An 8,147-nucleotide genomic window follows, 5' to 3' on the forward strand; every position below is an offset into this window, starting at 1 on the left:
AGCTGGTTTCCCATCGCTGCCATCCCCAGGGAGGGTGCTGAGGGGCTGCTGGGTGTGCAGCCTTTGCAGTTCAGCTTTCCTGGCCGCTGTGGGTGAGGGTGTTGGCCAAGAGCTGTTGGGACAGTGCTGGGTTAACGGCTGCTGCTTCCCTCCAGAGTCAGCCTGGAGCCAACCTGAGGCACTGGGTGCCCAGTGTTCCCTTGGCCTGGGGCGTGCAGCCTCCTGCTCTGCAGTGGAACCTCTTCTACCATGTTTCTGCCCCACGGCTGATTCCCAGTCCCCTTTCCTTTGCTCCTTTGCTGGGTCATATGCATTTGCCAAAAGGAATATTCACACTCTCCTGGACCAGGAGCAGCCAGGATCCCTGGTGTCACCCTCACCCTTCAGAGCCTGTGGAGGGACAGCGTGGCCACACCACCCCCTGCTCTCACGGTCTGTGGCTTTGGCCCCTCTGTGGTTTGGGTTTCACTTCCGAGGGTGACAGAACCGCTGTTCTGTGAGCCCCGGGTGCTGTGAGCTGTCACCCCGGGCCAGCTGCGGTCCAGGCTGACTCCTCTCGGCGCTGCACCGGCCCCGGCTGCCCCCGCAGCCACAGCTCTGTCCCGCACGGAGCCCCAGTGCCAGCCCCGAGCCCCGCGGTGGCACAGATGGTGGCCGGAGAGACACGGCTCTGTGGTTCCAGCGGTTCCTCCCTGCGCTCCCGGTGCCCTCCGCTCCCACCCTCACCCCAACCCTCCTCCGCAGCCGAGGCCGGCGCTGCCGTCCCAGCACAGTGTGGCCCCGGTGGTCACCCGGTGCTGAGAGCCTTGGTGTCCCGCAGATGGCCGGGCAGCCCCGGGGACGGGCCCGAGGTGGGTTCGGGGAGCGGGAGTCCCCCGGTGGGGCACAGGGATGCGGCGTGGACCGGCACCGAGGTGCGCTCTGCCTCAACTTCCTTCCCAGCACGGAGCCGATTTCCTCCGGCATCACGTGCGCGGTGCGGGGCCGGGGGAGCCTGGCACGGCACGGCACGGCTCGGCCTCGGGGACAGCCCCACGGCGGCAGGTAGGAGGGAGCAGCCGCGGCTCCGAGGGTCCCGCGCACGGGCATCACCCCAATGGCAGCATCTGCGTAAGATCACAATGCTCCAGGGCTGTGCCGTGCCCTGGGGTCCAGGAGAGCTGCCCTCGAGGGGCTGGCAGGGTGCTGGGCACTTCTGGGCACCGTCACCCCTGTGCCACTGGAGCAAAGGAGCACTGGGGCCTTGGACAGGGGTGTCTTCATCCCTGCAGCACTTGGGGCTTCAGCAGTATCTTTGGGTGGGTAATACCAGCACCGTTTTTGGTGTCTGCCAGACCTCTGTGACAAGGGCTGTGCTGGTGGCAGCAGCAGGGACCAGGCGGCATCAGGGGCTGCTGGCCCACCACAGGGACATGGTGACCCCAGTGTGGCCAACCATGGTGACAGTGGGGCCTGCCATGGGGACAGCGGGGCCTGCCATGGGGACAGGGTGGTTCCATGGGCACGTGCCCATGGCCTGATGTCCTGCATCCCACCACGCCAGCGGGCTTGTCCTGCTGTGACCCCAGGGTTCAGCAGTGCAGGGATGGTGGCGGGATGACATCCTGCCCCTGCCGCAGTGCTGGTGCTCGGGAGCTTTGCAGCTGCCTGCTCCACCACACACAGAGGAAGCGCCAACCACAGTGGGGCTGCTGTGGAGCTGCTGTGGGGCTGGGAGAGGCTGCAACAAGGATCCTTCCCCAGCACCTGAGGAGCCCCTTTGCTCCCTGGCAGCTGCAACTACAGCGAAGGACAAGGAGAGTGAGGAAAAGGGGGCACCCTGGGTGAGTTCTGGGCTGGAGGGGAGGGAAGGACTGGGATGTGTCTGGGACAGGCCTCCTGGGCCAGGGCATGTCACGGGCAGGAAGCGCTTCCTGCCCCACTCTTGTCTGACAGTGCTGGTCCCAGCCCCAGCCCTGCTCCTGCCTCGCCCCAGAGCTCCCAGCACCAGCGAGGATGGAACCGACCAAGCTCCCGCTCACCAAGAGGATGGCTCCTGCTCCCCCCGTTCCTGCCAAGACCAAACCAGCCCCTGTGCTGGCCACCAAGTAAGGAACACGTGGCTGTGTTGGGGTGTCCAGGGCCACTGTGATGTCCCAGTGCCAGCATCATGCTAATGGCCGGCCCTGGCATGGGGCTGTGCCACTTCACACCTCTGCTGTCCCCAGGCCCAGTGACCCCCAGCCCAGTGCCTCAGCTGACATGGAGTGGGGCAGAGCCGGTGACCCAGGTAGGATGCAGGGGCCTTCAGGGGCCTCCAGGGGTGGCCAGGGCCTGTTAAGCACCAGGTGCTGATTCCTGTTCTTTCTTTGGCAGACGCCAACGGCTTTGACACCGTGCCAGTTACCACAGCCAGGCTGAGCCACCCCACAGCCACACGGCCACGAGTCCCCGGCCAGCGGCCACCCAGCATTGTCCTGGGCAGTGCAGGGGGTCCCCGTGGCGCCCTCTGTGCCCCTGTCCCCAGCACGGGGCAGGTGCCTGTCCCACCATGGAGCACAGAAGGGCTGGAGGAGTTGGAGGGGAGGTCACTGGCCCTGGAGGACCTAAAGGCTGAGGTCCGGACTCTGCACATCCTTGTGGACCTGATGCGAGTCCAGCACCTGTGAGTGGGGATGGGGGTGGCAGGGAGTCCCCAGTGGCTCCTGCTGCTTGTTCTGGCCCCAGCTGAGCCATCCTGGTGTGTCGCAGGCGGGACCTGCAGGACCTGCAGCAGGAGCTGTGCCAGGAGCGGACTCAGCGCCAGGCGCTGCAGGTGAGTCCCTGGCGGGGGCTGCCTCGCCCTAGGGTCCCCTGTGCCCCACAACAGTCACAACCTCTCCCCACAGGCGGAGATTGAGCGAGTGAGGAAGGCGCTGCCCTGTTAGCTTTAGGGGCTGCTGTGCCCACCCCATGGCATGGGGCAGGAGGTTGGCACATGGTTCTGTGTGGCCCCCCGACCTCGCTGCCCCCAGCCCGGTTCTGCACCCATTGGGTACAAATGGCCACCCCCACCCCAGGAACTGCTCCTTGAAGCATAACAGCCCCTGGACCTATAGAAATTGTTTAAAATAAACTGGTTTGGGTACAAAGTGCTGTGTGGGGGTGCTCGGGGCTCTGTGCTGGTTGCCATGCCTCTGATGGGCTGGGCTGGTCCTGCCGGTCACAAAGGTCCCCACCGTGGCACAAGGGTTCCCACAAGGGCCTGTGGCAAGGTTGGGGACAGCGTCTCCTACTTCTCCTCCTCCCCCTCCCTCTCCTCCTCCTCCACCCCCGCACAGTTTCCCAGGCCAGCTCCAGTCCCAGCCCATCCTGGCCTCCAGCCACTGGAGAACATCTGGAAAACATCTGGATCCTGCTGGCGCTGGCGGCGGAGGGGGAAACCAGCCTGGGAAGGAGCTATTTTTATAAAGCTGCCGGAGAGGGGGCAGTGGGGCCCGGCACCCCCCGGGGCTGGGCTGGGAGTGGGGCAGGATGCGGCTGAACCCGGCGGGAGCTGCCGCATCCCTGGGGAGCAGCGGCCGGCCCCGAGTCCAGCGGGAACATCCGCCTTGGTCCGGCCGCAGGGCGCTGGGTCACGGCGGGCGGTGCCGGAAAACACCCGGCTAATTTTAGTGGGGCCGGGAAGGGAATGAGCTCGGGGAGGGGCCGAGACCGTCCCTGTGTCCAGGACCCCAAAACGCCGGAGCCGCCGCGCTGGGCTCTAGTTCGTGTACAACAGCACCATGTTTGTGGGGCAGGAGCACAGAGCTCACACGCACGTCCAGCCCGGCCCTGCCCCGCCGGGTGAAACCCTCGCCGGATCCCAGCAAGGGCTGCCCTGTCCTTGTCTGTCCCCGCGTGTCCCGGGGCTGCTCGGCTGCTGCCAGCCGTCGTACCAATGGCTCAAAGTGCATCGTGTCCCACAGCGGCAGGGGGGAGCCCAGCCCCGGGGGTGCCCGTGACACCGGGGGCTGGCTCTCCGTGGTGCAGGGACAGTCCAAGGCAGCTCCGCCAGCTCAGGGGCAGCGAGCTTGTCCTCGTCGTGCTGTTCCCTGCTGGCACGGTGTGGGATCAGCTGTGGGGGAGCAGACACCGTGCCGGGGCAGCTGCCGGGCTCAGTAGTAGTGGACGCGGCCCAGGGTGCCGATGGTGCCGGATCCCAGGATGTCGGGCTGCCCGTTCCGCCAGATCTCGCGGATGATGCGCTCCCGCTCCTCCAGCCGCTGCGCCCGCTCCAGCTCCTCGGCAGACGCGAACACGTTCACGGCCAGCGCCCCGTCCCCGGGGCCGTGGCTCTCCAGCGGGATCTCGGTCACCGGCAGCAGCGACTCAGACGCTGCGCGGTCCACGGTGTCCTCTTCGTCCTCGTCGTCGTCCTCGTCGTCCTCGCTGATGTCGCCGGGGCGCGCCGGGGGTCGCGGGGAGGGCCGGCAGGACAAGCGCAGCACCAGCAGGCACAGAGTGAGCACCAGCCCGAAGCAGACGCCCAGCACGAAGTAGAGCCCGAAGCTCTCGGGGTTGGCTGCGGGGGGAACGGAGGGGGTGAGGGACCTGCCCGTGCCCGTCGGGGACCCGCGGTGGCCTCCCAGTCACGTCCTGGCTCACCTCGGATGTGCGCGTACGCGGCCATGCTGTTGCTGAGCAGCTCCATGTCCCTCCGGCGACTCTCCATCCTGTGCCCGGCAGTTCTCAGCGGCTCCAGGGACGGCACATGCTTGGCATCTGAGGGACACGGGCTGAGCAACGCTCTGTAGGGGGCTGGGATGTCCCCCAAGTCCCCCGTCCCCTTCAAGGCTGTGCCTGGGTGCACCCAGGGGCTCCGCGCTGGCTCCAGCTGGGCAGGGGTTTGTGCCTGGGCTGGAACCCCAGAGATGCCGAGCTGGAGCCGTCCCGCTCCCACCGCCCTCCGTCCTTCCTGAGGGAGCGGGACGGATCCGGCTCCTCCTGGACACGGCATCAGGCGGCTCTGTGGCACCGGGCCAGCCTTTCTGTCCCATGGCCGGCCATGGGACGGGTCACGGGGCAGAGCGGGGTCCCAGCGCCGGGCTGGGGCTGCCGGGAGCCGCAGCTGCCCGTGCACACGTGAGCTCCACACACACTCTTGGGGCAGTGTCCCTGTCCCTGTCCCTGTCCCTGTCCCTGTCCCTGTCCCCGAGGCTGCTCCGGCCCAGCTCCAGCCTTACCCTTTGCCGGCACCCTGCAGTGCAGGGACAAGGCCAGGGACAGGGCAAAGGGCACCAGGACAGGCCAGCGGTCAGGATGGGCAGCAGGGCAGTGGGCAGGACAGCGCGGGAGGAAATTTGGCCCTGGCAGGGGACGGAGCTCATTCCCAGAAACGGCTCCAGGGAGGGAGGAATGAGGAAAGAAATGCAGAAAATGTGACACATCAGCAAAACCATCCCCCGATGGTCCAGAGCTGAGGGGCCGCGGCACATCCCGGGGCTGGGCAGCCCCTCTAGCGGGGGGACACCCCAAAACAGGGCCAGGAGGGTCCCCAGGAGGAGCGGGGTGCTCTCACCGTGGAGCACGGCCAACCCCTGCCCTGGCAAGGGGCTGCTGTGGGGCTGGAGGGGCACGGCCCCACCATGGAGCCCCAGGGACCCCGGGCTGCTGATGAGGCCCGGGCTGGCTGTGGGGCCTTGCGGGTCCCCAAGCGTCCCCAAGAGCCGAGCCCCGAGCTGCTCAGTGCTGTGTCCCCGAGCATTTCACTGTGTCCCCAAGCCGCCTGCTCCGCATCTTCAACCGCTCCGTCCCCACAACCCCAGCTCCGTGTCACCGAGCCCTGTGCCCTCAGTCCCGTGTCCCTGCACGAGCCCCGCGTCCCCAACGCCAGAACACCTGAGCCGGGACGGGACCGAGCCTCGACACCCGCGGTGGCCGTCGGGGCCGGGTGGCCGTCGGGGCAGGGTGGCCGTCGGGGCAGGGTGGCCGCGGTCCCTCGGGGTGCCCGGTGCGAGCCCCACGCGGTGCCCGGGGCTGGTACTCACCGGGGCGGGAAGGCGGCGGCGGCAGAACCGCTGCACTTTGGCTGGAGCGAGGGAAGAGAGAGCAAGGTCTGTTTAGCATTAACGCTGCAGCAACAGGAAATAGTTCGGAGGCGGCTGGCGGTCAGCGCTCCCGCCGGAGCCAATGGCAGCCCCGGCCGGGGCTGAGCGGGGCGCGGGGCCGGGGCTCGTCCCGCTCCCCCGGGACGCCACGCTCGGCCCTGCCGCGGATCCGCCCCGGAGCGGGGCCACGGGCGGCTCCAGGGCCCGGCCCGGCTCGGCTGTGCCCAGCCCAGCGCCGCACCAAGGCGAGCCCTCGGCGCTGCGGGGCTCAGGACACCGCGGGGCTGAGGAGCTGCCGGGGCTGGGGACAGCCCCACGGAGGTGGGGACCGCGCAGGGTGGCCCTGGCTCAGCCCCACGGCCCAGGTGAGGGGCACGCCAAAGGCTGCTGGGGCCGGACCTCGGGGACACGAGGCTCCACGTCCCACCAGCTGTCCCCAGGGCCCGCTCCAGGCTGGATGGGGAGGGCCAGGACAGGGCTGGGGGTCCCTGGGCTCCCCCCCAACTCCTGTGCACGTCCCAGAGCACATCAGTACCCCAAAACCCCCCACCCCACCCTCCCAGCCCTTCCCCGTGGGGTCACCGGGCTGTCGTATGAAGTTTTATTGCCGACATGCAGGAGTAGTTTTGGTGTAGTACAAAAATAACGTCTTTATACAAATTTTTTTCCTTTTTTTTTTTTTTTGTTTTTCTTTCTTTTTTTTTTTTTTTGTTTCCTTACAACAGGCTCTGTCCCGTCATGGCCCTGTGGCCCCTCCATGCCCCCTGCACCACCCCCTTCCAGTTTGCCTTAGCACAAGTGGATTGACCGGTGCTGCCACTACAGGATCCTGGTGTGATACAGCCTCAGGGAGTCCCAGAATATTGCTTTTTGCTTGAACATTGGGGAAAAACAGTAAAAATAAAACAAGGAACGAGGCAGGAGAGAACCAGAAGGAGAAAGCAGGGCCCTGGTGGGGTGCTCAGGGGATCCCTGCCCTGCTGCTGGTGGCACAGGGGGTGATGGGCCCATGGGACAGACCCACCATCTTCAAAATAAATAAGGCGAAAGAGTTGGGGCTACTGGCTCAGCTGGGGTGGTGCAGGGAGCTGGTCTGTGTTAGTGTTCACGAGGCCCTGCCTGGCCACGGGGCCTTGGCGAGGCACAGGCAGGACGTAATGCCCGACGTGGCCAGGGAGATTCAGGGCCAGCCCCCTGTCCCCACAAAGCCACTGCTGGGGTGGCCCAGCTTAGACCCCGTCCCCTTCCCCAGCCCGGGGCAAGAAAAGGCAACAACACGCTACAAACATCTGCAACTCGCTCCCTGCCCACGCCCAGTGTGCTGCAAGAGCTGGGCCCAGAGAGCAGTGCAGCCCCGAAAAGCAGGGCAGCCCCCCAGCTCCAGCCCTCCCTGCTCACAGCGCTGGAGGAGGGTGACACCAGGGCTGGGAGCCAGGAGCAGGGAAGAAGGCAGCTGAAGCAGGTGCTGCCTGGAGCAGGAGCCCTGGCCAGGGCACTGGGAGCCCTGGGAGCTCTGTGTGAGAACAGTTCATCTGGCAAGACAGGCATCCAGTTCATAAATGAGGCTCAGAAACAATCGTTCCTGTTCTCAGCACAGGCCAAAGCTCTTCCAGTGGCACCAGGTGACATACCAGGATGTCTTTCCTCTGCCTTGACATGAGGGCAGAGGCAGCCCCAGGTTTGGGCCAGGATGGCAAGAAAAGCTGGGAACAAATACAGTAGAGACTTCAGCCAGCCCCTCCTATCTCTAGGCGGATTATTTTGGGAAGCTTTTCACATTATAACTCATATATTACATCTGTACCACAACTGAGGGGGGGGAAAACGCTAAATCAGAATTAATGCAACTGTAACTGCACCTGGCATATGCTACTGAAAAATAAGATTAAAATCATAGGTCCTTACAAACTAAAGGAATCAGTGAGAGGTGGGAGAGCGGGCAGGGGCCTTGGCGGGCCAAGTCCTGTGAAACCTCTGAAGTGGGGACAGGATGTGATCCCTGCAGGTGGCGCTGCCCCGACGACTCCTCAACTCCTGCCTGAGGCGGTGGCCGGGCTCTCCGGTGGCCACACAGGACTGGCCAGCGTGGCCAGACCAGGT

At 65.8% G+C, this 8,147-nt stretch overlaps 2 protein-coding genes across 2 annotated transcripts; one reads left to right on the forward strand and one right to left on the reverse strand.

Annotated features, from left to right (window-relative positions):
- The first annotated feature begins 1,978 nt into the window (after positions 1-1,978).
- LOC136371410 (SH3 domain-containing kinase-binding protein 1-like) lies at positions 1,979-3,098 on the forward strand. The gene is made up of 5 exons (XM_066335510.1): positions 1,979-2,087; positions 2,208-2,269; positions 2,356-2,644; positions 2,731-2,794; positions 2,868-3,098. Exons 1-5 carry the CDS (start codon positions 1,996-1,998, stop codon positions 2,904-2,906), a joined length of 546 nt encoding a protein of 181 aa, XP_066191607.1. The 5' UTR covers positions 1,979-1,995; the 3' UTR covers positions 2,907-3,098.
- Positions 3,099-3,268: 170 nt separating this feature from the next.
- On the reverse strand, positions 3,269-6,111 carry EVA1B (eva-1 homolog B). The gene is made up of 3 exons (XM_066335398.1): positions 5,988-6,111; positions 4,606-4,722; positions 3,269-4,522 (listed from the first exon to the last, which is right to left on the reverse strand). Exons 1-3 carry the CDS (start codon positions 6,064-6,066, stop codon positions 4,116-4,118), a joined length of 603 nt encoding a protein of 200 aa, XP_066191495.1. The 5' UTR covers positions 6,067-6,111; the 3' UTR covers positions 3,269-4,115.
- Between the last annotated feature and the right edge of the window lie 2,036 nt (positions 6,112-8,147).

This window comes from Sylvia atricapilla, chromosome 24 (genome assembly GCF_009819655.1).
Source record: "Sylvia atricapilla isolate bSylAtr1 chromosome 24, bSylAtr1.pri, whole genome shotgun sequence".
Classification (NCBI taxonomy): domain Eukaryota; kingdom Metazoa; phylum Chordata; class Aves; order Passeriformes; family Sylviidae; genus Sylvia; species Sylvia atricapilla.

Excerpts from the sequence above, each read along its gene's own strand:
- EVA1B (XM_066335398.1), bottom strand. The coding sequence starts at position 6,066 with ATGCTAAACAGACCTTGCTCTCTCTTCCCTCGCTCCAGCCAAAGTGCA. Across the intron at positions 4,723-5,987 it reads GCCGCCGCCTTCCCGCCCCG|ATGCCAAGCATGTGCCGTCC; the intron begins GTGAGTACCAGC and ends CGTGTCCCTCAG. Across the intron at positions 4,523-4,605 it reads CGCGTACGCGCACATCCGAG|CCAACCCCGAGAGCTTCGGG; the intron begins GTGAGCCAGGAC and ends TTCCCCCCGCAG.
- LOC136371410 (XM_066335510.1), top strand. The coding sequence starts at position 1,996 with ATGGAACCGACCAAGCTCCCGCTCACCAAGAGGATGGCTCCTGCTCCC. Across the intron at positions 2,088-2,207 it reads GCCCCTGTGCTGGCCACCAA|GCCCAGTGACCCCCAGCCCA; the intron begins GTAAGGAACACG and ends TGCTGTCCCCAG. Across the intron at positions 2,270-2,355 it reads GGGCAGAGCCGGTGACCCAG|ACGCCAACGGCTTTGACACC; the intron begins GTAGGATGCAGG and ends TTTCTTTGGCAG.